This window comes from Sparus aurata, chromosome 10 (genome assembly GCF_900880675.1).
Source record: "Sparus aurata chromosome 10, fSpaAur1.1, whole genome shotgun sequence".
In the NCBI taxonomy this organism is placed as follows: domain Eukaryota; kingdom Metazoa; phylum Chordata; class Actinopteri; order Spariformes; family Sparidae; genus Sparus; species Sparus aurata.
This window is the reverse complement of record NC_044196.1, coordinates 15,996,267-16,022,880: the sequence shown is the minus strand read 5'-3', so window position 1 is coordinate 16,022,880 and position 26,614 is coordinate 15,996,267. Positions and strand designations below refer to the sequence as shown.

General features: G+C 41.5%; 3 protein-coding genes across 6 annotated transcripts in view; all 3 read left to right on the top strand.

The window, feature by feature from the left end:
* The first annotated feature begins 1,516 nt into the window (after window positions 1–1,516).
* Window positions 1,517–6,275, top strand: LOC115589545 (tripartite motif-containing protein 16-like). The gene is made up of 7 exons (XM_030430493.1): window positions 1,517–1,838; window positions 2,374–2,748; window positions 2,870–2,953; window positions 3,048–3,281; window positions 3,648–3,810; window positions 4,146–4,205; window positions 4,929–6,275. Exons 1-7 carry the CDS (start codon window positions 1,602–1,604, stop codon window positions 5,489–5,491), a joined length of 1,716 nt encoding a protein of 571 aa, XP_030286353.1. The 5' UTR covers window positions 1,517–1,601; the 3' UTR covers window positions 5,492–6,275.
* A 3,996-nt stretch (window positions 6,276–10,271) lies between these two features.
* Window positions 10,272–15,148, top strand: LOC115589550 (E3 ubiquitin-protein ligase TRIM47-like). 4 transcript variants are annotated; one of them, XM_030430504.1, is made up of 8 exons: window positions 10,272–10,588; window positions 11,305–11,679; window positions 11,875–11,970; window positions 12,093–12,326; window positions 12,564–12,726; window positions 12,974–13,052; window positions 13,091–13,150; window positions 13,894–14,033. In XM_030430504.1, the coding sequence occupies exons 1-7, from the start codon at window positions 10,352–10,354 to the stop codon at window positions 13,119–13,121; spliced, it is 1,215 nt and encodes a 404-aa protein (XP_030286364.1). In that variant the 5' UTR covers window positions 10,272–10,351; the 3' UTR covers window positions 13,122–13,150; window positions 13,894–14,033. The 4 variants fall into 4 exon arrangements, with proteins under 4 accessions (XP_030286364.1, XP_030286365.1, XP_030286363.1 ...); XM_030430505.1 differs by having other exon boundaries at window positions 12,974–13,044; window positions 13,894–13,996; XM_030430503.1 differs by lacking the exon at window positions 12,974–13,052 and having other exon boundaries at window positions 13,103–13,150; window positions 13,894–15,148.
* Window positions 15,149–15,428: 280 nt separating this feature from the next.
* The window catches only part of LOC115589388 (uncharacterized), a 39,087-nt gene continuing 27,901 nt past the window's right edge, over window positions 15,429–26,614 (top strand). The window contains exons 1-8 of the mRNA XM_030430230.1: window positions 15,429–15,684; window positions 17,147–17,521; window positions 17,650–17,745; window positions 17,865–18,098; window positions 18,399–18,561; window positions 18,896–18,955; window positions 21,212–21,831; window positions 22,951–23,184. Coding sequence (XP_030286090.1) covers window positions 15,448–15,684; window positions 17,147–17,521; window positions 17,650–17,745; window positions 17,865–18,098; window positions 18,399–18,561; window positions 18,896–18,955; window positions 21,212–21,831; window positions 22,951–23,184 — 2,019 coding nt within the window. The 5' untranslated portion in view covers window positions 15,429–15,447. The remainder of the gene's footprint in view (window positions 15,685–17,146; window positions 17,522–17,649; window positions 17,746–17,864; window positions 18,099–18,398; window positions 18,562–18,895; window positions 18,956–21,211; window positions 21,832–22,950; window positions 23,185–26,614) is intronic.

The following is a 26,614-nucleotide window of genomic DNA, read 5'->3' as shown; positions in this document are numbered from 1 at the left end:
GTCGTCGACAACAAATACTGGAGAGAAAAAACAAAACATGAATGGAGCAACCAGTTCCAGGTGGAAGAGCTGCTGAAGACGATAGACGAGACGGTGATGGAAAACAATGGAGGCTGCTACACCAATGAGATGCTGCAAAAAGTGGAGGAAATAAAAAAAACGAGGAGGAAAACATTGGACAGTCACCAGGAAACATGAGATTGGAAGAGATCAGATTGATCTAAGATGACTAAGAGCGGAGTTTATAAGGTGGAGGAAAAGATAAAACAGGGAGAGCACATGAGACAGTCACCAGGAAAGCTCACGGGAGGACATTGCAGATTAAGCTAAAAATTGTTTTATTGACAGATTTTTAATTGGTTGCTCGGTATGGCAGAGATGTTAAATCAGATGTTAGAAGCGTTCAGGACCTTACAGAGTTCTTCCGAAGAGCGACAGTAGCAAATGCAGCTTTAGAAAGTGTAGTAAAGGGAGGTCAGACAGGATATACTGCAGCTGAAGGAGCAGAGACGACATTGGAGGCCGTGCAGAAGGCAGCGAGCGCTGTCTGGAGCCAATCTGGGTTTGCAGCAGATAGAAACACACAATGAAGCATCGACAGTAAACAGAGTGGAGCAGCTGGTTGACTAGGAAACAATGGGCTGCATGTTGAGTATCAGTGGGATTATTGTTTTAGCAATACAGGGTAAATAATTAGTATATATCTGAAAAACTATTGTTGATGAAATGTAATCTCAAACTGTAACTAATTCTTTTACACTGAGTTTTTTTCTTGATGAGTTTTGGCTTCTTTTTCTGTTTGTGTGATCCAACAGCAGCTGTGTGTTGTACTTTCCTTCAGCTACTCTTTTGTGTTGTGCCATCTACAATAAGTTATGCAGGTGACGAATGATAACTTAATGAATTTGTAATCATTTCTGGGAGAGATGAAGGACATTTATTACAATATTTGAATGGATTGAGTTTGTTTTTTTTTTAAAAAAACAAGCTTTAAAGGAGCACTATGTATTTTTGGAGAAGAAATCGAACTGTATAATATCAATGATATAATAATACAAACTAAAAAAAAAAGAAAGAAAATAAGACGAAGGTGGCAGAGTCCGCCAGATATAAACAAAGTAAAACAGTATTTATTGTGTTGTTAATTCAGTTTATTAAGTCATGAAAACAAAGATAGTGTGTTTCTTTGGTCTGTTTTGCCGTAAACAAAATCAGTCTGTGATTTCTTCCCTAAAACTACATAGTGCACCTTTAAGGAGAAATGCAGTCTAATACAACAGTCCTGCAATAAACCCTACCTACATAAACACCATGATGTTCAGTTTATTGTGTCAAAACTGTTTCAGAGAGCTGTTTTCCTGCAGTGTTGTCATTATCTGAGGATTCATTTCATAGAAAGACGTTTGTGTTATTTAACCCACCTGTGTTGATACACAGTGGGATCAGCACAGGTGTGTGATTGAAGCACTGCCCTCTTTGTCATGTGACTTAATGGAACCAATAAACATGTTCATTGGCTGCTCTTGGATGACCCGCCACAGTAGGAAGCAGCTTTAGATAAGACCAAACTTAGGAGCTCTCTTCACTGCACACTCGTCAACATGGCTGAGCAGCAGCTGCAGCAGGGCATAGACCTGGACCAGAGTCATTTCTGCTGTTCAGTCTGTCTGGAGCTGTTGAAGGAGCCGGTCACCATTCCCTGTGGACACACTTACTGCAAAGTCTGTATTGAGGGATGCTGGGACCAGGAGGAGCAGAGAGGAAAGTACAGCTGTCCTCAGTGCAGAGAGGAGTTCAGTCAGAGACCTGTGCTGAGGAAGAACAACATGCTGGCTGAGGTAGGAAGGGTTGTGAGTACGAACCTATGGCTGGAAGGTTGTTGTCTTTTAAAGGCCGAATAGTTGTAAAGAGTTTAACTGTAACATCTTTAAAATGATTGGTATCTTTCAAATCTAAAAGTATTTTCAGTAAATCTCTTATGAGCATGTATGGAGTTGTTTCAAGCAGTTGGCGATATCCCAGACTCCCTTGCAAATTGTGTAATTTTAAGAGCTGCTGCGTCATGAGGAGAAACTTAACACACTCTGTGAAACGGCTACAATGGATTCTGACTCATTGGCGCCTTCCTGTAACTTCGGCATTAAATACAGTACATTAGATTTTTTTTCTTTCCTTGTAAAAAGCCTCACATTGTCATCTCATTGCTGTGAAAGCCTGTTTTTTTTTTCGGGTGTGTCCTGCTACTTCCGTGTCTGAAACGTGACATACCTCCCAGCAGCTCATTGAACACCTTGTTTCAACTGGCAATGGATAAATCACACATTAAATGACACAAAAACCTTTATATTCACCTTCCATTTTGTTGCCTCCTAGGTTGTTCTAAATCTGAAGAAGACAAGCACCCAGCAGGCTCCTCCCCCTGCTGCTGTGGCCTGTGCCGGCCCGTCAGATGTTGCCTGTGATTTCTGCTCTGAGGCCAAACCCAACAAAGCCACCATGTCCTGCCTGACGTGTCTGTCATCTTACTGTCCGACTCACCTCCGGCCTCACTACAGTGTTCCTGTGTTGAAGAAGCACCAGCTGGTCTCTGCTACAATCCCACTGCAGGAGAAGATGTGTACGAAGCACAACAAGCTGATGGAGATCTACTGCCAGACGGACAAGATGTGCATCTGTTACCTGTGCATTATATATGAGCATAAAGGCCACAGAACAGTGTCAGCTGCAGCAGAGAGGGCTGAGGAACAGGTAGAAGCAAACACACAGATGAACTAGTGATCATGAAACTGTAAACTTTTATTACCACCTGTGACTGAAATAATAGAATAAGTACTGATTGTATCAACAAAACCGTGTACTATTATTTCAGAAACGGCTAAATGTGAGTCAAAAGAAAGTCCAGCAGAGAGAAATGGAGCTTAATCAGCTGGTCCAAGCGCTGAAGGAGTTCAAGGTGTGGATGTTAGACTTCAGTATGAAGTGATCCTGTGTTTGTTTTGATCTCTGGCAAGATGTGCTTGTAAGACTTACTGTCTTCATATGAACAGAGCTGTAGCGGGACTGCAGTGAAGACCAGCGACAAGATCTTTGATGAGCTGATCGTCTCCATAAATAAGAAACGCTCTCTGGTGAAGCAGCTGATGCAAAGCCAGGAGAAGACTGCCGTCATTCAGGGCAAACAGCTGCAGCTGCAGCTGGAGGACGAGATCACCAAGCTGAGGAGGAGGGACTCTGAACTGGAACAGCTTTCTCATGTGGACGACAACATCCACTTCATTCAGGTACTAGAGAGGAACTGTACAGGACCAGAGAGGAGCAATTGTGTCTGTTAATTGGTATTTTATTACTCCGTAGATTTTTATTTCTTTTTATGTTGTGTCAATCCCAATTGATGAAACAAGCTAAAGCACTTACTCACCGTCTGTAACTGTAGAAGCTTAAACCATGTAAAACTCTAGCAAAGCTCAGCTGAATACATGAACCAAAGGTGACATCTGCTGACTGAGTTTTTTTGTTGTTGTTTTTTTTTTTTCTATAACAACTCAGTCTTGGTTAACCAAAAGTTAACTATTGATCTGTTATAATTTGGGCTGAAAACTTTGACACTTGTAAAAAGTGCTAATAAAAATTCTTTTACTTTATTTCAGACTTTCAAGTCCCTCTCCATCTCCTGTGACAATCCAGATGTGCGTGCTGGTCCTTTTGCTTGTCCTAAACTTTCGTTCAAAGCTGTGACTGACGGTGTGTCTCAGCTGAGGGATGATCTAGAGAGCATCTTGAATGAAAAATGGCCCAAGATCTCCAAAATGGGTACACTTTTTTTCTTTTTAAAGAAATATCATGAAAAAATTCCTGCACACTGTTAAATTCACTTGCAGTGCATTTAGATAACAATGTTTTGGTAATTCATCAGGTTATCTCACATTTCTGAGTACCAAAAATGTTATTAAAATTGATTGCAAGTGAAGCCAACAGTGTGCAGGAGTTCTTTTCCTGATTTCGTCAGCCTTCGTTCTCCTATGTACCTGTCAGTCCACAGGTGTGCAAAAGCTGCATTTTGTGAGCCTTGCAGTATATAAAAACCCCGGGGTATACAGTGGTTTGATTCAGGTTCAGTGGTATTAATATTATTTTTTTTCTTATAGTGTCTCTTACAAATGTTGTGAAGCCACCTGAACCAAAGACAAGAGACGAGTTTTTACACTGTGAGTAAAACATTTGATTCTTCACATTTAAAAACACAGTTCCTATAGAACGTATTCACCCCCCTCAGATGGTTTCCCCTTTTAGTGCTATTATAAATGGAATGATGGTTAATATGGTCAGTCTAACAGTTGAGCTTGGAGTCTCCCACATGCATTTGAGTAAACTCTATCTGAGATTTAATGTGATCAACAGTGACTTTGCCACTCTCCCACAAAGCTTTGACTGGTGAAGAACCTGAGCAACAGTTGTCGTATAAAGAGTCTCTCCCATCTCAGCTGCTGAGGCTTTAAACTCCTTGGTCTCTTTTACTGGTCCCCTTGTATGTTCATTGAGTTTGGATAGATGTATCTGAACTCCAGGGGATGTTCAGTGACTTGGACATGTTTTTGTATCCATCCCCTAACTTATACATTTCAATAACCATTACACAGTGTTGCTTGTAGTGTTCTTTTGCCTTTATGGTGTAATTATAACCAGAAATACTGATTAACCAGTGACTGGACCTTCAGACACAGGTGTCTTTATACTACAATCAGTTTTTAATGAATTGACATTACTTTATTTGCACTTACAATGAAGACATTTTTGTCAGAAGAGCCAAATTATGTTGACCAAAAAGGGAAAAATATCCAAGAGAGTGAATACTCTGTATACCAGTGCATTAATCATAATCTAAATATCAAAAGGTTGATTGAATTTGTTTTCCTCTTTTGTTCTGTCAGATTGCTGTCCTCTAACACTGGATCAGAACACAGTCTCCAAATATGTGTCCGTTTCACAAGAAAATCGGCGGGCGACGAATAAAAAAAATGTTCAGTGTTATTATGATAGCTACTCAGGTAGACGGATTAATGTCGGGACGGATATTAGGCAGGTGTTGTGCAGCGAGGGTTTGTCTGGGCAATGTTACTGGGAGGTCACTTGGCGAGGTAGTACCTGGTCTGTGGCGGTGTCGTACAAAGACATCAGTCAACAATCCACATATAACTCAGCGTTTGGTAATGACAACAAGTCTTGGAGTCTAGACTGCTCCCAGCAAGGCTACTATTTCCGACACAATGGTTGGCGCGGACGAGTGTCAGGCTATCGAACCTCCAGGGTTGGAGTTTACCTGGATTATAAGGAAGGTACTTTGTCCTTTTATAGCATCTGTGGTACAAACATGGCTCTGCTCCACAAAGTAAAAACCATATTCACTCAGCCTCTCTATCCTGGGTTAGGGATGAGTGATGATGGAGCTCAGTCAAGCAGTGGATCTTATGCAGAGCTGATCAAACTGTGGTAAAGAAACATATTATTGGGGTGGTTGATGTGCGCCACTGTTGATCAGGCTGTACTTGGCCCCTTCAATATATGGACATCATATGACAGATGAGAGGATGTGATTTTTAATGGTGAAAAATTCTACAAATGAATGTTGAATCCCACCTCGCCCAAATTTTTAGGTCCGGTCACGTCACCATCAGCACTCTGTGGGGCTCAGAATTATGTCAGCCATTCAGAAATGAGAAATTCCATTGGTAGGAATGTTGGGGATGATGTCAACCAAGGTCAAATGATCACTATACAATCATAACATATGATCGAGTGTTATGAGTCCCCCACATTTCAAGGTCGGTGCTCAGTGTTTTGAGACTTGTGGCAATGTTCTCTTGTCTTCTAAAAATATTGGCTACTGTTGAGATGAGGATTTATTTTTAAGAAAAAAACATGTAAAAGACATTGAACTTGTTTGAACACACTTTTTTTAAAAAGATGGGTCTCAGATTTCTGTGGCCTGTAATGCTGAAGTTTAAGTGTTTTGCTTTTACTTGTGCTTGGATTACTTGTCATCACATACTTCAAGCCATGTTGGCCCTTGTAAGTTTATTTTATCCACGCATGTGTTTTTCTTCATCTACAACTGTTTGGTGATGAAGAGCGGACATGCGATACATGTTTATTTCCAGTATGTATATTATCCAAATCCTGTAAATTGGTAACAGTCTGTTTTGGATTTTTCTTTTCTTTTGTTTATTTGAAAGTTGTGATTAAGTAAATGAATAAATAAAATACACACTTGACTTACAGCCCATTGTTTGTGACTTTTCATTTTTCTCCATGTATGTGTATAGAAGAGAGAACTTGTGAAAACCTTTTTTATACATTTCACACATGAAAAAATAAAAACTGAACTTAAAAATATGAATCACCGGGAAAATGGAACAGATTAAATTTAGAGTTTACACAGACGTGGAGGTCTTTTTATTTCACTTTAGAAGGAGCTCAAGTAAAATAACATTGTATTCACAATAATTCTTGTTAATAACAAAGGATGATAATAATCATATTCATAATTGTGAAAAATATTGTGTATATCATACTGTACCATGACTTTTTGGTAGCTTTTGATTTTGACCAATGAAAACTTTAATTTAGCATGTGTATCTTCTTGCACACGAAAATCACAAACACTGATGTAAAATATTATTTTCGCTGAGTGTCAGAAAAGAGTATTGTCATCTTGGGAAAAGCTGGAGAAGCAGCCTGGCTAACACCATATCTGGAGAAGATGTGTTCATTATCTGCCACACTTTTAGGTCTGGAACAAGTCAATGTCAAGCAGAAACCAGATCTGTTAATGGAAGAAGCATCACTCTGGTCTCTTTGACACAGACAGATCTGAGGAGCAGCTGAAGCCTGAGATAGTGAGGTGTATCACAGAGTGTGCTCCTGGGCCTCGTGCTTTTCTCATTGTGCTCAAAAGTGGAGAAATTCACAGAGCAGGAGCAGGAAGTCATCAACACAATACAGGAATACTTCTCTGAAGAAGCTTTCAAATATGCCACAGTTCTCTTCATTCATGGTGACCAGCTCCCTGAAGAAGAGACGATTGAGGATTTTGTCTGCCAGAATAAAATCCTGAGTGATCTTGTGAAGAAGTGTGGAGGACGGTGCCACGTCGTCGACAATAAATACTAGGAAAGAAAAGCCGAATCATGAATACAGGAGCAACCAGTTCCAGCTAGTGCGGGAGGTTGAGCGGTACCAGCTAGAAGATAGTTGGGCTCACCTCCACACACAGTCTTGGCTCTGGAACCCAACTCCTTGAGAGAGGCTGGACTCTCTTCTACTCTGGAGTTGCCCACGGTGAGAGTGGGCAAGCTGGTGTGGGCTTGCTTATAGCTCCCCAGCTCAGCCTCCATGTGTTGGAGTTTTCCCCAGTGAACGAGAGGGTCGCTTCCCTGTGCCTTCGGGTTTGGGATAGGTCTCTTACTGTTGTTTTGGCTTATGGGCCGAACAGCAGTATAGAGTACCTGGCCTTCTTGAAGGCCCTGGGAGGAGTACTGGAAAGTGCTCCAACCGGGGACTCTGCGGTACTACTGGGGGACTTCAACCCTCACGTGGGCAGCAACAGTGTTACCTGGAGGGGTGTGATTGGAAGTGATCAGCCTCCCTGATCTGAACCCAAGTGGTGTTCTATTGCTGGACTTCTGTGCTAGTCACAGTTTGTCCATAACAAACACCGTGTTAAAGCATAAGGGTGTCCATCAGTGCACGTTGCACCAGGACTTTGTGGTCGTGTCATCTGACCTCCGACCTGGTGAGTCAGATCCACTGGCAAGGGAGGAAGCTAGACAGACTTGGCAGACCCAAATACATTGTGAGGGTCTGCTGGGAACTTCTGGCGGAACCCTCTGTCGGGGAGATCTTCAACCAGATTTTTGGCCAGATCACAAGGGAGGCTGGGGACATTGAGTCCGAATGAACCATGTTCTCCACTTCCATTGTTGACACGGCTATTCGAAGCTGTGGCCGTAAGGTCTCCGGTGCCTGTCGTGGCGGCAATCCCCGGACCTGGTGGTGGACACAGGAAGTAAGGGATGCTGAAGAAGGAGTCCTATCAAGCCTGGTTAGATTGGGGGACTCCTGAGGCAGCTGGCGGGTACCGGCAGCACGGGCGGTCACTGAAGCAAAAACTCGGGTCAGGGAAAAGTTCAAGGAGGAGGACTAGTGGTGGTCCCTCTATTCAAAAAGGGGGGCCGGGGGATGTGTTCCAACTATCAGCGATCACACTCCTCAGCCTCCCTGGGAAAGTCTATTCCAGGGTACTGGAGAGGAGAATTCGGCCGTTAGTCGAACCTCGGATTCAGGAGGAACAATGCGGTTTTCGTCCTGGCTGTGGAACACTTGACCAGCTCTATACCCTCCGCAGGGTGCTCGAGGGTTCATGGGAGTTTGCCCAACCAGTCCACATGTGCTTTGTAGGCTTGGAGAAGGCGTTCGACCGTGTCCCTCGTGGCATTCTGTTGGAGGTGCTTCGGGAGTATGGGGTCGGAGGCCCTCTGTAAAGGGCTGTGTGGTCCCTGTACGACCGGAGCAGGAGCTTGGTTCACGTTGCCGGCAGTAAGTCACACCTGTTCCCAGTGCATGTTGGACTCTGGTAGGGTTGCCCTTTGTCACCAGTTCTGTTCATTATTTTTATGGACAGAATTTCTCGGCGCAGGGTGGCAGGGCGCTCCCTTAGAGATAGGGTGAGGAGCTCTGGCACCCAGGAGGAGCTCGGACTTGAGCCGCTGCTCCTCCACATCGAGAGGAGCCAGCTGAGTTGGCTCGGGTATCTGTACCGGATGCCCCCTGGGCGCCTTCCTCGGGAGGTGTTCCTGGCATGCCCTGCCAGGAGGAGACCCAGGACATGCTGGAGTGACAATGTCACTCGGCTGGCCTGGAAACACCTTGGGATCCTCCTGAAAATAGCTAGAGGCAGTGTCCGGGGAGAGGAAAGTCTGGGTGTTCCTGCTCAGACAGCTGCCCCCGCGACCGGGCCCCGGATAAAAGGAAGAAAATTGATGGATGGATGGAAATGATGATGATGGAGTAAATAATAACTTTATTTGTATAGCACTTTTAAAAACGTGGTTTACAAAGTGCTTTGTATACCATGTTTATACAAAGCACTTTGGCAAAGGGAGGTCGGACAAGATATACTGCAGCTGAAGGAGCAGAGACGACATTGGAGGCCGTGCAGAAGGCAGCGAGCGCTGTCTGGAGCCAATCTGGGTTTGCAGCAGATCAAAACAAACAATAAACAAACATCGACAGTAAACAGAGTGGAGCAGCTGGTTGACTAGGAAACAATGGGCTGCATGTTGAGTATCAGTGGGGTAGTTGTTTTAGCAATACAGGGTAAATAATTAGTATATATCTGAAAACTGTTGTTGATGAAATGTAATAACGAGTCAAAACAGTTTGAAGACATTTATTATGAATTCCTACATTATTAGACTCTCATGTGATTTACTTTTATCATAAATTGAAAGTGATTAATAATCTCAAACTGTCTGTAACGAATTCTTTTACACTGTCAAGATGCTGAATAATGTTTTACTTTCCATCAGTTGATTTTCTTTCTTGATGAGTTTTGGCTTTTCTGTTGTGCCACCTACAATATGTTTGGCAGATGATATGAATGATAGAATGATAATTTTATGAACTTTGTAATAAATTCTTCTGTTAATCAAAACCTATCTGGGAAAGATGAAGGACCTGTTATGATATTTAAACTGGTTAAGTTTTTTTTTCTTTTTTTTTTTACATTTAAAGGCGCACTGTGTAGTTTTGGAGAAGAAATCGAACTGTATAATATCAATGATGTAATAATACAAACAAAAAACAATAAGGTCCCTATGTAGAGGTAGAAAAGTGTCAGGGTCCGCCAAATATAAGTAAAACAATATAATTGTGTTGTTAATTGAATTCATTCAGTCATTAAAACAAAGACAGTTTGTTCATTTAGCCTGTTTTGCCATAAACAAAATGAGTCATATTGCACCTTTAAGGAGAAATGCAGTCTAATACAACAGTCCTGCAATAAACCCTACCTACATAAAGACCATGATGTTCAGTTTATTGTGTCAAAACTGTTTCAGAGAGCTGTTTTCCTGCAGTGTTGTCATTAGAAATGTGCTTGTGTTATTTAACCCACCTGTGTTGATACACAGTGGGATCAGCACAGGTGTGTGATTGAAGCACTGCCCTCTTTGTCATGTGACTTAATGGAACCAATAAACATGTTCATTGGCTGCTCTTGGATGACCTGCCACAGTAGGAAGCAGCTTTAGACAAGACCAAACTTAGGAGTTCTCTTCACTGCACACTCGTCAACATGGCTGAGCAGCAGATGCAGCAGGGCATAGACCTGGACCAGAGTCATTTCTGCTGTTCAGTCTGTCTGGAGCTGTTTAAGGAGCCGGTCACCATTCCCTGTGGACACACTTACTGCAAAGTGTGTATTGAGGGATGCTGGGACCAGGAGAAGCAGAGAGGAAAGTACAGCTGTCCTCAGTGCAGAGAGGAGTTCAGTCAGAGGCCTGTGCTGAGGAAGAACAACATCCTGGCTGAGGTAGGAAGGGTTTAGTTCTGAATACGAACGTATGGCTGGAAGTGCAGTCACTTAGTCATGCAGTGACGGCGAATATCCCAGACTCTGATTGCAACTTGTGTAATTTTAAGAGTTGCTGCGTCAAACGGCTACAACGGATTCTAACTAATTGGCGCCTTCTTGTAAATTAAGCATTACATTAGATTTGTATTTATTTTTTGATTGTAAAAAGCCTCACTTTGTCACCTCATTGCTGTGAAAGCCTGTTTTTTTTTTTCGGGTGCATCCTGGCTACTTCCGTGTCTGAAACGCGCCACACCTCCCAGCAGCTCATTGAACACATTGTTTCAACTGGCAATGGATGAATCACACATTAAATGACACAAGAAATACGTAATTGTACCTATTATTTACCTTCTCATTTATTCACACATTTCTATTTATAAATGTTTCTATGTAGTTGTACTTTCGGGTTAAAAGCTCTGATTGATGAACAGTAAAACTAACTTGAAACTTGCATACTGTCCTTAAGTAAAGTCTATATGCCCATGAATTGGGTTCTATTCAGAATCAAAAGAAGCTACCATCAGCCAATTACAGTCTTGGCTACAGGTAAAAAAAAATTAAATGTAGGTAGGTAGGTAGGTAGGTAGGTAGATACATATTGAGTGACTGATTGAGAGAGTTGAGAAGCCGTGCTACACCTGTACATTCACGTTCCATGTTGTTGCCTCTAGGTTGTTCTAAATCTGAAGAAGACGAGCACCCAGCAGGCTCCTCCCCCTGCTGCTGTGGCCTGTGCCGACCCGTCAGATGTTGCCTGTGATTTCTGCTCTGAGACCAAATCCAACAAAGCCACCATGTCCTGTCTGACGTGTCTGGCGTCTTACTGTCCGACTCACATTGAGCCTCACTACAGTGTTCCTGTGTTGAAGAAGCACCAGCTGGTCTCTGCTACAATCCCACTGCAGGAGAAGATGTGTACGAAGCACAACAAGCTGATGGAGATCTACTGCCAGACGGACAAGAAGTGCATCTGTTATCTGTGCATTATAGATGAGCATAAATACCACCGTACAGTGTCAGCTGCAGCAGAGAGGGCTGAGGAACAGGTAGAAGCAAACACACAGATGAAGAGTAATTATAAAACTGACTGTGGACGATAAGAAAATCAGAAAGGTCTGCAGTCGGACATATTGACAAGTTTCTTATTGTTTTACTCCAAATTGCATTACCAATTACCACCTGTGAATGAAATAATAGAATAAGTACTGACTGATCAACAAAACCGTGTACTATTATTTCAGAAACGGCTGACTGCGAGTCAAAGGAAAGTTCAGCAGAGAGAAAAGGAGCGAGAAAAGGAGCTGAATCAGCTGATCCAAGCTCTGAAGGAGTACAAGGTGTGGATGTTAGACTTCAGGATTTGATCCTGTGTCTTTATTGATCCCTATAGAAGAAGAAGTCTCAGGTTTTGATCTCTGGCAAGGTGTGCTTGTAAAACCTACTGTCTTTGCATGAACAGAGCTGTAGTGGGACTGCAGTGAAGACCAGCGACAAGATCTTTGATGAGCTGATCACCTCCATAAAGATAAAACACACTCTGGTAAAGCAGCTGATGCAAAGTCAGGAGAAGACTGCCGTCATTCAGGCCAAACAGCTGCAGCTGCAGCTGGAGGACGAGATCACCAAGCTGAGGAGGAGGGACTCTGAACTGGAACAGCTTTCTCATGTGGACGACCACATCCACTTCATTCAGGTACCAGAGAAACTGTACAGGACCAGAGAGGAGCAATTGTGTCTGTTTTTTGGTATTTTGTTACTCTGTATAATTTTTTATGTTGTGTCAATCCTGACTGATGAAACAAGCCAAAGCGCTCACTCAACTTCAGTCTTAGTTAACCAAAAGTTAACTATTGATCTATTATACTTTGGACCAAAAACTTTGACAAATGTGTAAAAAGTGCAAATTTGAAATTATTTTATTTCATTGCAGACTTTTAAGTCCCTCTCCATCTCCTGTGAAAATCCAGATGTGCGTGCTGGTCCTTTTGCTTGTCCTAAACGTTCGTTCAAAGCTGTGACTGACGGTGTGTCTCAGCTGAGGGGTGATATAAAAAGGCTGTTGAATGAAAAATGGCCCGGGATCTCTAAAACAGGTACCTTTTTTTTATTTTTATTTATTTATTTTTAAATCAGAAAAAAATTCCTGCACACTCTTCAATACACTTGCAATGAATTTAAATAACAATGTTTTGGTTCTCAGCTCCCTTAATCAGGTTACTCGATCGTCTGACTACCGAAAATATTGTTATTAAAATTAATTGCAAGTGAAGCCAACAGTGTGCAGGAGTTTTTTCCTGATTTTGTTGGCCTTTGCTCTCCTACGTACCTGTCAATCCACAGGTGTGCAAAAGCTGCATTCTGTGAGCCTTACAGTATATAAAAACCCCGGGGTATACAGTGGTTTCATTCAGGTTCAGTGGTATTTATTATTATTATTATTCAAATATTTTTTTACAGTGTCTTATACAGATTTTGTGATGCCACCTGAACCAAAGGCCAGAGAAGACGTGTTACGCTGTGAGTAAAACATTTTATTCTTCACATTTAAAAACACAGTTTCTATAAAACGTATTCACCCACCTCAGATGGTTTCCCCTTTTGTCGCTTTTGAAAATGGAATCATGGTTAATACGGTCAGTCTCCCACATGCCTTTGGGTGACCTTTAGCAGAGATTTAATGTGAGCTTTCTTCAACAGTGGCTTTCTCTTTGCCACTCTCCCACAAAGCTTTGACTGATGAAGAACCTGAGCAACACATGTATAAAGAGCCTCTCCCATCTCAGCTGCTGAGGCTTTTAACTCTTTCAGAGAAGTCGTAGGTGTCTTGTTGGTCTCTTTCACTGGTCTCCTTCTTGTTAGGTTGTATGGTCATTGAGTTTAGATAGATGTATCTGAACTCCAGGGGATGTTCAGTGACTTGGACATGTTTTTGTATCCATCCCCTAACTTATACTTTTTCAATAACCTTTTCACAGAGTTGTCTGTAGTGTTCTTTTGCCTTCATAGTGTAATTATAACCAGAAATACTGATTAACCAGTGATTGGACCTTCAGACACAGGTGTCTTTATACTACAATCAGTTTTTAATGAATTGACATTTGCACTTGCACTGAAGACATTTTTGTCAAAAGAGCCAAATTATGTTGACCAAAAGGGGAAAACATCCAAGAGGGTGAATACTCTGTATGCCAGTGTATTAATCATAATCTAAATATCAAAAGGTTGATTGAATTTGTTTTCCTCTTTTGTTCTTCTGTCAGACTGCTGTCCTCTAACACTGGATCAGAACACAGTCTCCGAATATTTGACCATTTCACAAGAAAATCGGCGGGCGACGAGTGAAAAAAATGCCAATTGTTATCTCGATACATACTCACGTAGGTGGATGAATGTCGGGAAGAATATCAGGCAGGTGTTGTGCAGCGAGAGTTTGTCAGGGCGATGTTACTGGGAGGTCACTTGGAGTGGTAGTACCTGGTCTGTGGCGGTGTCATACAAAGACATCAGTCAACCATCCTCACATGACTCAGAGTTTGGAAAAAACAACAAGTCATGGAGTCTAGACTGCTCCCAGCAAGGTTACTCTTTCCGACACAATAGTGCAAGCACATCAGTGTCAGGCTATCGAACCTCCAGGGTCGGAGTGTACCTGGATTACGAGGCAGGTACTTTGTCCTTTTATAGCATCAGTGTTACAAAACTGGCTCTGCTCCACAAAGTAAAAACCACATTTCACTCAGCCTCTCTATCCTGGCCTTGGGGTGAAGGATGATGGATCTCAGTCAAGCAGTGGATCTTATGCAGAACTGATCAAACTGTGGTAATGAAACATATATTGGGGTGGTTGATGTGTGCCACTGTTGATCAGGCTGTACTTGGCCCCTTCAATACACTGTAGATTGACATCATATGACAGATGAGAGCATGTGATTTTTAATGGTGACAAATTCTACAAATGAATGTTGAATCCCACCTCGCCCAAATTTTAAAGTCCTGTCACGTCACCGTCAGCACTCTGTGGGGCTCAGAATTATGTCAGCCATTCAGAAATTAGAAATTCCATTGGCAGGGATGATGTCAACCAAGGTCAAATGATCACTATACAATCATAACATATGACTGTTGTCTTTTGTTCCAGAGACTTGTGCCAATTTTTTCTGTTGAGGATTTATTTTTAAGAAAAACACATAAAAGACATTTAACTTGTCCGATTGCTGTGGCCTTTTAATGCTTAAGTTTGTTAAGTATTTTTACTTTTACTTGTGCCTGGATTATTTGTCATCACATACTTCAAACCATGTTTGCCTTTATAAGTTTATTCATCCACTCATGCGTTTTTCTCCATCTACGACTGTTTGGTGATGAAGAGCGGACATGCAGTACATGTTTGTTTTTCAGTTATGTACATTATCCGAATTCTGTAAATGTGTAACAATCTGTTTTGGATTTTTCTTTCCTTTTTTTTGCTCATTATTTTCTGAGTGAGTAAATAAATAAATACACACTTGACTCTCAGCTCATTGTTTGTGATTTTCATTTGTCTCTATGCACATCTATAGAAAAACAAAATTGTGGGAAACTTTTTTCTATTTCACACATAATAGAAAAAAGATTTTCACCCTTTTTTTTTTCTTATATATATTTGTGTTTATTCACAGTGGGATATCAGCAAAGGTTTGTCATTGAAGCACTGCCCTCTTTGCCATGTGACTTAATAGAACCAATGAACATGTTTATAGAATGCCCCGTCACAGTTGGAAGGAGCTTTAAAGAAAACGAAACTTAGGAGTTCTCTTCACTGCACACTCGGCAACATGGCAGAGCAGCAGCAGGAACACGACATAGACCTGGACCAGAGTCATTTCTGCTGTCCAGTCTGTCTGGAGCTGCTGAAGGAGCCGGTCACCATTCCCTGTGGACACACTTACTGCAAAGTGTGTATTGAGGGATGCTGGGACCAGGAGGAGCAGACAGGAAAGTACAGCTGTCCTCAGTGCAGAGAGGAGTTCAGTCAGAGGCCTGTGCTGAGGAAGAACAACATGCTGGCTGAGGTAGGAAGGGTTTAGTTCTCAATCCGAACCTATGGCTGGAAGGATGTAGCCCTTTAAAAGCCAAATAGTTTCATAGAGTTTAACAGTAACATCTTGAAAATGATTATTATCTTTAGAATTTAAATATGTTTGCAGCAAATCTCTCATCAGCACGTATGAAGTTGTTTCAAGCAGTTGGCTGCTGTGTGTCTGAAAGTGCAGTCACGTAGTCATGTAGTGAGTGACGGCGATATCCCAGACTCCCTTGCAAATCGTGTAATTTCAAGAGTTACTACGTCATGAGGAGAAACTACACACACTCTCTGAAATGACTACAACAGATTCTAACTCATTGGCGCCCTCTTGTTGATTCGGCATTAAATACACACATTAGTTTTGTTTCCTTGGGAAAAGCGTCACTTTGTAACCTCATCGCTGTGAAAGCTTTATTGTGCGGCTGCGTCCTGTTTGCTTCCGTGTCTGAAACAGCAGCTTCAGATACGGAAGCAGCCGTTTGAACGCATTGTTTTAACTGGCAGTGAATGAATCACACATTAAGTGACACGAGGAATATGTAAATGTTAATTTCTCTTTGTTTACAATTTTGCATAGGTTATTCATGTAATCATTTGTATGTGTATTTATTTACCTTTGCATTTATTCACACATTTTTATTCAGAAATGTTTCTATGTAGTTGTACTTTCGAGTTAAAGGCTCTGATTGATGAACAGTCTAACTAACTTGAAACTTGCATACTGTCCTTATGTAAAGTCTCTATATGCCCATGAATTGGGTTCTATTCAAAAATCAAAAGAGCTACCATCAGCCAATTACAGTCTTGGCTACAGGGAGAAAACTGTTGATGGGGGTCATCTGTCAGACAGACAATAAATGTCTCAGTCACAAATTTAGCTGTAAATCTTATTCAGTATATACATACATAAATAATGACATTATTATGTTTAAATGAATGAATACATACTATATATAAACCCAGAGGCTGCTGAGTCTGTAATACTGTTCTTTCTCCAATCAGAGCCTTTAACCCGCCTGTGACTTTTGATGGATGAAATTGACAGATTTATTATTTTTGCTGCTACAGGTTATGTTTGGGATTGTACAAATATGTGCAAATATGTACATGCGTACGTACGTATATATACACATAAATGAATATGTGATAAAGTAATAAAATGTGTAAATAACTGTGAAATAATCTTATAATTGAATACTTAATAAATCCATCATTATATTAAAAAATGCATATTGATAATACACAAAACACACATTAAAATGACACATTAAACATATACATGTTAAATGTATTTCTGTATTTACACTTTTGGTTATTTGAATATTTATTTATTTAGTTACTCATTTATTCACACACAAAATGACGACATTTTCTATAAAACGAGTGATTGAAAGAGTTAAGAAGCCGTGCTACACCTGTACATTCACGTTCCATTTTGTTGCCTCTAGGTTGTTGAGAATCTGAAGAAGACGAGCACCCAGCAGGCTCCTCCCCCTGCTGCTGTGGCCTGTGCCGGCCCGTCAGATGTTTCCTGTGATTTCTGCCCTGAGGCCAAACCCAACAAAGCCACCATGTCCTGCCTGAATTGTCTGGCGTCTTACTGTCCGACTCACATTGAGCCTCACTACAGTGTTCCTGTGTTGAAGAAGCACCAGCTGGTCTCTGCTACAATCCCACTGCAGGAGAAGATGTGTACGAAGCACAACAAGCTGATGGAGATCTACTGCCAGACGGACAGGAAGTGCATCTGTTATCTGTGCATTATAGATGAGCATAAAAGCCACAGAACAGTGTCAGCTGCAGCAGAGAGGGCTGAGGAACAGGTAGAAGCAAACACACAGATGAACTAGTGATCATGAAACTGTAAACTGCAGACTTTTATTACCACCTGTGACTGAAATAATAGAATAAGTACTGATTGTATCAACAAAACTGTGTACTATTATTTCAGAAACAGCTGACTGCGAGTCAAAATAAAGTCCAGCAGAGAGAAAAGGAGCGAGAAAAGGAGCTGAATGAGCTGATCCATGCTCTGAAGGAGTACAAGGTGTGGATGTTAGACTTCAGTATTTGATCCTGTGTCTGTTTTGATCACTATAGAAGAAGTCTCAGATTTTGATCTCTGGCAAGATGTGCTTGTAAAACCTACTGTCTTTGTATGAACAGAGCTGTAGTGGGACTGCTGTGAAGACCATCGACAAGATCTTTGATGAGCTGATCACCTCCATAAAGAAGAAACACATTCTGGTGAAGCAGCTGATGCAAAGCCAGGAGAAGACTGCCGTCATTCAGGCTGAAGAGCTGCAGCTGCAGCTGGAGGACGAGATCACCAAGCTGAGGAGGAGGGACTCTGAACTGGAACAGCTTTCTCACGTGGACGACAACATCCACTTCATTCAGGTACCAGAGAGGAACTGTACAGGACCAGTGAGGAGCAATTTTTTTTTTAAAATGTTTATGTCAATCCTGATTGAAACAAGCCAAAGCACTCACTCACCGTCTGTAACTGTAGAAGCTTAAAACGTGCAAAAATCTCAGCTGAATACATGAACCAAAGGTGACATCTGCTGATCGAGTTTGTTTTTATAACAACTTTTGTCTTAGTTAACTAAAAGTTAACTATTGATCTGTTATACTTAGGACCAAAAACTTTGATTAATGTGTAAAAAGTGCTAATAAAATTGTTTTATTTTATTTCAGGCTTTCAAGTCCCTCTCCATCTCCTGTGAAAATCCAGATGTGCGTGCTGGTCCTTTTTACCGTCCTAAACGTTCGTTCAAAGCTGTGACTGACGGCGTGTCTCAGCTGAGGGATAGTATAGAGAGCCTCTTGAATGAAAAATGGCCCGGGATCTCCAAAACAGGTACCTTACAGAAGTATCATCAGGAAAAAGACTCCTGCACACTGTTCACTTCACCTGCAATTAAATTTGATAACAATGTTTGGTTCCTCAGCTACGTTCATCAGGTTATATCGAGGTCTGAGTAACGAAATCGTTGTTATAATTCATTGCAAGTGAAGACAACAGTGTGCAGGAGTTTTTTCCTAATTTCGTCGGCCTTTGATCTCCTACGGTCAATCCACAGGTGTGCAAAAGCTGCATTCTGTGAGCCTTACAGTCTATTAGATCCCAGGGGTATACAGTGGCTTGATTCAGGTTTAGTGGTATTTGATTTAATTTTTTTTATTTTTTATAGTGTCTTCTATCGATGTTGTGAAGCCACCCGAACCAAAGACCAGAGAAGACTTTCTACGCTGTGAGTAAAACATTTGATTATTCGCATTTCAAAACACAGTTCCTATAAAACGTATTCTGCCCCCTCAGATCTTTTCAGTATGGTCAGTCTTCCAGTTGCCTTTAAGTGAACTCTATCTGAGATTTATAGATGTGATCAACAGTGACTTCCTCTTTGCCACCCTCCCACAAAGCTTTGACTGGTGAAGAACCTGAGCAACACATGTATAAAGAGTCTCTCCCATCTCAGCTGCTGAGGCTTTTAACTCTTTCAGAGAAGTCATAGGTGTCTTGTTGGTCTCTTTCACTGGTCTCCTTCTTGTTAGGTTGTATGGTCACTTGAGTTTGGATAGATTTATCTGAACTCCAGGGGATGTTCAGTGACTTGGAAATGTTTTTGTATCCATCCCCTAACTTATACTTTTCAAAAACCTTTTCACAGAGTTGCCTGGAGTGTTCTTTTGCCTTCATGGTGTGATTATAACAACTAGTGCAGTGCCTGTGTAGAAAAATATATTCCTATAGAAAAGTGGGAGGTTAAGTAGCTTTTTTATGGATGGCCAAATGAGGCTGTGTTTGAAGGTGGGACGTCAGGGATATTTAGGTGTGTTGTGAAATCCGATATTCCAGGGTATAATTGGCCATTTTTGACTATTTTTGATTTTGCCATTATATTTCACCTTAAAAACTATTTACTTGGTGTCATTATTTCCACACAACCTCACATGTGTGACTGTACAGTTATTTTTTTATTTTGACATACTGTATTAACACAATGGACCTAAAATCACAAAAAAACCTATAAAATCCGAGTAGAAAAGTTAAATTTTTTTACTGTGAAAACCACAAATATGTTTACCAAAAAATGTGTTATTACTTATAATTCAAATATAAATTGTTGTTTGCTAAATATGTGCATGAATTTAAAAAATTACAATGTTATGTAACTATTTACATTTAAATGCAGGCAATGCTCAGGTCTGCCTGTGCTCCTTCCAGCTGAATGAAGAGCTGCACTGCCTGCTCACATTCAGCTTCTCCTCAGTGTTTTGACTCATTAAACAAAAAACCGACTCCACTACACACTAAACACACTACACCAAACACTACATAACACACGAACTATACATTTCAAATACGCTAAATGTCACAAATCTGTCAACTCTCAGTATCGCTGTCTATACACCGACCGTCGTTGCCTGTCATTCATCCGCCTACGTCCCTCCCACAAGTTCCTGTTCCTCTACAACCAAACTTGCTGCTTGGACACTTTCGTGACAAAAGCCCGTTTTTACCGTTTCTTCCTGCACCAGACACAAAGCAAACGTGACGGCAATGTTCGCGGCTAGCGGCTAGCCGCTAGCTACACACGAACATCCACAGATTCCGATTCCACTTTGTTGTCCGCGCATCTCCGGATCTCCTCAGACCCGAACAGACTCAGTCTGGACTCTTTTAGTCTCATAATCCACAACAGTCCGTTTAGACGCACAGAACAGAACGGGACTGAACCGCCGGCAAAATCCCGGTCCAGCTCGCGCCGCTGCAGGTATAAATCCGCTTGTTTCTTAAGGTTGGGGGTGGCGATGGGCTCTGCAGTGATTGGCTCTGGTGCGCACGTGACTGTGGTGGCTCTGGTGGACAATGCTTGGCGGAATTTGTAAAGCATTTATGAAAAAATGTATTCACGGTATCATAGTAGTCCAAACAAATGCGACATTGCACACCCTTGAACCAAGCAGCAGCCATGTTGAAAGTCTCAGGTCAGTCTGATCCTGATCCGCAGAAATATTTGAGGCGTAGAAACACACACACACAGAAACACACACACACACACAGACAGAGATTCATTGCTTTTTTAGAGAGATGAATACTGATTAACCAGTGATTGGACCTTCAGACACAGGTGTCTTTATACTACAATCAGTTGAGACAAATTTGCTGCACTCAGCTGATCTCCATTTCACTAGTTGTGAGACTACAAGCACCAACTGGCTGGACCTCTGTTGAATTAGGTCATTCACTGTAAAGTAGGTGAATACTTGTGCAGTCACTTAATTTACATGATATATTTTTAATAAATTAACATTACTAAGCAATTTACTTGGCAAAAGAGACAAATTATATTGACCATGATTCCATTTATAAAAGCAATAAACGGGGAAAACATCCAAGAGGGTGAATACTTTTTATAGGCTCTGTATACCAGTGCATTAATCTAAATATCAAAAGGTTGATGATTAAATTGTTTTTTTTATCTGTTTTGCTCTTCTGTCAGATTGCTGTCCTCTAACACTGGATCAGAACACAGTCTCCGGATATTTGTCCATTTCACAAGAAAATCGGCGGGCGACAAGTGAAAACAATGTTAATTGTGGTTATAGCAACTACTCATCTAGGCAGTCACATGCCAAGATGAATGTCAGGACAAAGCTCAGGATGAATTACGCGATTAATGTCGGGACAGATATCAGGCAGGTGTTGTGCAGAGAGAGTTTGTCAGGGCGATGTTACTGGGAGGTCACTTGGAGTGGTAGTACCTGGTCTGTGGCGGTGTCATACAAAGACATCAGTCAACAATCCACATATGACTCAGAGTTTGGGAATGACAACAAGTCTTGGAGTCTAGACTGCTCCCAGCAAGGCTACTATTTCCGACACAATGGTATGAGCACACCAGTGTCAGACTATGAAAGTCCCACAGTCGGAGTTTACCTGGATTATGAGGCAGGTACTTTGTCCTTTTATAGCATCGAGGATGAATATATGACTCTGCTCCACAAAGAAAACATCACATTCACTCAGCCTCTCTATCCTGGCCTTGGGGTGAAGGATGATGGATCTCAGTCAAGCAGTAGGTATATTGGAGAGTCTTATGCAGAACTGATCAAACTGTGGTAATGAAACATATATTGGGGTGGTTGATGTGTGCCACTGTTGATCAGGCTGTACTTGGCCCCTTCAATATACTGTAGATGGACATCATGTGACAGATGAGAGGAGGTCATTTTTAATGGTGAAAAATTATACAAATGAATGTTGAATCCCACCTCGCCCAAATTTTTAGGTCCTGTCACGTCACCGTCAGCACTCTGTGGGGCTCAGAATTATGTCAGGCATTTAAAAAAAGGGAGTTTCCATTGGCAGGAATGTCAGGGATGATGTCTACCAAATTAGAAAGGTCAAATGAGAAAGTATGATATTATTGAGTGATATGAGTCCCCCAAATTTCAAGGTCGGTGCTCAGTGTTTTCTTTTGTTGCAGAGATTTGTGCCAATTTTCTCTTTATCTTCTAAAGATATTGGCTACTGATGAGGATTTATTTTTAAGAAAAAACACATAAAGGGCATTTAACTTAAAAAAAAGAAAGAAAAAAAAAAAGTTGCCTTTCTGCATCTTCAAACCAGCGCTTTGGGTTAAGTGGTTCATACTTTGGTTAAACTTGTTCCTCACTGGGGTTTCCAGAAACAGACTTTCCAAAAATGTTTGAACACACTTTTTAAAAAGATGTGTCTCAGGGTGCTGTGGCCTTTAATGCTGAAGTTTGTTGAGTGCTTATATTTGTTTAGTTGAAGAAAATAAAACACCTGAGACACTCGAATGACTTGTCTGTGTTCTTTTTTGAGGTTTTAAAGTTGGGTTTTTTTCTTAATTTACTGTTTTGAAAGTGATGGGGAGGTGATGCATTGAAATCATTGTCGTACTTTTTGAACAGGTAAGATAACTCGGCCTACAAAATCCTTATTGGACAGGTGCTTTTCTCTTTATAAAGACTGCAGTACATTGGGGTCTGGGGCCTTGACATGCCAGTTCATGGCTTTTTAAACCGAGCTCAAACAGGAAATAAATACCAGATGCACCCAGCCAAAGACCAACCACACACGAGCCACAAACTGGTAACTTTACTTTGACAAGGTTGGATGGGTGCTGCAAAAGCCCCGCCTCAGCATCCCCTGGAAGTAACCCACAACTTGAGAGAAAATAAAACTTAAGAGTGCTCCTCACTGCAGGAGTGAAACATCCACATGGCTGAGCAGTGGCAGGACTTGGACCAGAGTCATTTCTGCTGTTCAGTCTGTCTGGACCTGCTGAAGGAGCCGGTCACCATTCCCTGTGGACACACTTACTGCAAAGTCTGTATTGAGGGATGCTGGGACCAGGAGGAGCAGAGAGGAAAGTACAGCTGTCCTCAGTGCAGAGAGGAGTTCAGTCAGAGGCCTGTGCTGAGGAAGAACAACATCCTGGCTGAGGTAATGGTGGGAAATAGAGGGTGGGTTGTTGTTGACAGCAAATTACAGGTTGTTAGGTCACTGCAGCACCAAATACAATAATTATTAGCGATCAAACTGTTGAGCCCATATATCCTGATACTATTGTGTCACAACTGTCAACATCCAGCATGTTATATTAGTTCTTGACAGTGATGGGGAAAACGGCGTTATTTTTCTCAGTAACGGGTAATTACTGTTTCCATCGTTACAACGCCTTTACCGACAATTAAATGTGGCGCGTGATAAACTGAAGCTGCCACCGAAGCACACAGCTGTTTTTTTTTTTCTTTGATGAGGAAGAAGGGAGGGGCGAGACAACCGCATAAGTGATGATGATTGGCTCGCTAAGGTAGAGTAAAGGTAGGTAGAGTTCGTAAGCCAATCAGAGGCAGTGTTCAGTTTACACACAAACCACACGCGCGCGCACGCACGCTGCAGCCTCACAGACACACATACAAACAAGCAGAGGTAAGATGCAGCAATGGCGAGTCCGGAGGAGGAAAAGTGGGCGTTTTCAGAGTGGAAGTACGGACAGTACTTTAATCTCCTTGAGGTAAAAGGCAAGAACGTACATGTGAAGTGTTCATCATGTCCCAGTGCGAAGTGTTTGTCCACGTCCGTTGTCAGCAACTCTAATCTAATGAAGCGTCTCTCAGCGGCACGCGCCTCTACAACACTACACACCGTTATTGACTGTTGATGATGATGATGATGATGATGATAACAGGCCAGAGGCCTGTACTGCGAAGCCAGTTTAGTGGGTTAGCGAGGTATGTTGAGTCTAAAGCCAGGCTTCCCTGTACTACAAAGGTGGCTCTCTTTTAACCCGGCTAGATCACCATGGTAACTTATGCTTAGCTCATAACCTGGTCCCGACCAGGTTATGTTCAGAGTTTCAGCTTAAAATCGGCTATAAAAGCGCCGCTGTTTCACTGTGTAAATCATTCGGAGATGGCGTCACCATTCATTGAGAACCCGGTGGACCTGGGAGCAAGAATAATTCGGGCAGCACTACGACGTGAGCGGCTTCTTCGAGATCGCGCTGATCCGCTGGCATTTCCTGATGAAATTCTCTATGAGCGATATAGATTTTCAGCCGAGGGAATACGGTACATTTGCTCACATATTGAGCCGAGTGTCAGGAATGCCACTGGAAGAAGCTGTGCGCTCACTGTCGGGCAAACTGTTTGTGTAGCCCTTCGTTTATTTTTGCCACGGGAACCTACTTACATTCAGTTGGTGATGCAGCAAATCTGAGCAAGAACACTGCGTGTTGCGTGTTTGTAGTGTTCCCAAGTCATTTGAGCACAATGCTTGTTAAGGAAGGATTCTATAAAATATCTGGCAATGTAGGCTACTTTCATACCCCTCTACATCATCAGTATTACTTGCTTGCATAATGAAATCTTCCCCTTTTCATTCTTCTTCCTGTTGGCTTAAGATAGTGATATATTAAAATAAAATGGGAAACAGTATATTATCCACACTGACAAAATGATGGGGCAGCTTGGCTACATACCACTTTGAATGATGTTTTTGTATTTGGCTCTAACTTGCTGCCATGTCCGACTGCTGCTTCCACATCTTAATAAAATGCAATATGAAATATTAATTAGGCCAACCTAGTATTTATTTGTCACAGATAATGAGTAAAGTTAATTATTTCTTTGATGTGGCCATGAATAAACTGATGAACTGATCAATGTTTCACCCGTTGTAGGGCAGTGTACACCCAAACACAAATCTTACAGGCTTGAGCGATTTTCACTGTCAGGAAGCTCTTTATTGTCATTGTACAGGGACAGTAGCTACATTTGCTTGTTCATCCCGACACAGTAATAAAAATAAAAAAACACTGAGCCTACGCACACTCAGCCTCGCTTTCAATAAAACACACACGCGCATTCTATAACTGAGATCAGTAAAATGTGAAAACAATATAGACATCATTCAAAAATGAAAAAAGATAGTTGTTGCTTCAGTTTATTTATTTTTTAAATGGATGAGGGTTAATATGTAAAAGTTGCACAATGTTGAGCTTTCAGAAATTAAAACACTAAGGGCTTAATATAATATTGATCATAATATTAATCATTGTTAACTTGCGCATTTACATGGTCAGCAGTTTTCTGCCAGCAGCCCTCCCTCGCTCTATTGGCGGCGACAGTGTTACTTTTTGCCGTGATTGTGTCCTTGAATTCTTCATAGTCCTGCATAATAAGAATCTGCTCATCTTGAGTAAAATATGTGGCCCGGGATCGATCCATTTTCGCACGGAAGTAGAATAATATGACGTCAAACGCCCCCTTTTACATGTACGCGCGCAGAGCACAAAGCAGAGAACCGGACTTGACAAAGTAAGTTGATAACCACCGTCGCAGTACCGTTTAACTCTGTTTGGGGACTCGGGGCTTTGTTGAGCTGCATCATGAGCACAAAGCCTGGCTATGTTGAGCCCCCTTCGCAGTACAGGCCTCAGGTGTGGCTAACGTGAGCTCGACTAACAAAGAAGAACACGAAGCCGTCAAAAAAAAAAAAACTAACGCAAGTTACTTTCCCTGGTAACTAGTTACTTTTATAGTGGAGTAATTCAGTTACTAACACAGTTACTTTTTGGGAGAAGTAACTAGTAACTATAACCAGTTATAGGGAGACGAAAACTACATGTAGTTGAACTACATAGCTTAACTACAATTTGCTGTAACTTGCTGGTAGTTAAACTACATTCGTATTTTGTGCTGTGTCAAGTAATTCAACTCCTTTTTGGGTCATTTTTTTACTCGCATTACAAACAAATTTTGGCCAATAACATGAAACATTTTTTATTTAAAAAAGAACTATATAACATAAATTTTATTTTATTTTTCTTTGAAACAAGGCATGAAACATGTCATGAGATGCCAAGTCAACACTGCCTCTGATTGGCTCGCCCTGGCAGCACTCAGATGCTTCACAGAGTGGGTGGGTCTTTGTGCCAAGGAAGGCAGTGTTCATATGGCACAAGCACGTCATGGACAACCATCCTACTACCCCCGATGCACCGTGAATGCACCAGCCCAGCCATGACCATATTTGAGCATGTACATGTTGGATATAGATGCATCTACAGACACGACCTACGTGTTCACATGTGAGCTCTGCAAGCCGAAAACAACAATAATGTTACGTTTTTTCGACTTTTTCCTCTCGGGTTGAGAGGCATATTTCTTCTGGCATTCACATTTTTTGTAGCCATTATGTTTTTTTTCACAAACACCATATGTTGATTTATTTAACACTGAGTTAAATGAGTATAATGAGTATAAGTAGTTGCTAAAGCTGCTTTTTTTTAGCAGTAGGTTTACAAACTACATTTTTCCAGGGGCAGAAATATAGTTTGTTCAAACTACTGCCACGCTGAACTACATGT

Excerpts from the sequence above, each read along its gene's own strand:
- LOC115589545 (XM_030430493.1), top strand. The coding sequence starts at position 1,602 with ATGGCTGAGCAGCAGCTGCAGCAGGGCATAGACCTGGACCAGAGTCAT. Across the intron at positions 2,749-2,869 it reads CAGAGAGGGCTGAGGAACAG|AAACGGCTAAATGTGAGTCA; the intron begins GTAGAAGCAAAC and ends CTATTATTTCAG. Across the intron at positions 4,206-4,928 it reads AAGAGACGAGTTTTTACACT|ATTGCTGTCCTCTAACACTG; the intron begins GTGAGTAAAACA and ends TTGTTCTGTCAG.
- LOC115589550 (XM_030430501.1), top strand. The coding sequence starts at position 10,352 with ATGGCTGAGCAGCAGATGCAGCAGGGCATAGACCTGGACCAGAGTCAT. Across the intron at positions 12,727-13,090 it reads GCCCGGGATCTCTAAAACAG|TGTCTTATACAGATTTTGTG; the intron begins GTACCTTTTTTT and ends ATTTTTTTACAG. Across the intron at positions 13,151-13,893 it reads CAGAGAAGACGTGTTACGCT|ACTGCTGTCCTCTAACACTG; the intron begins GTGAGTAAAACA and ends TTCTTCTGTCAG.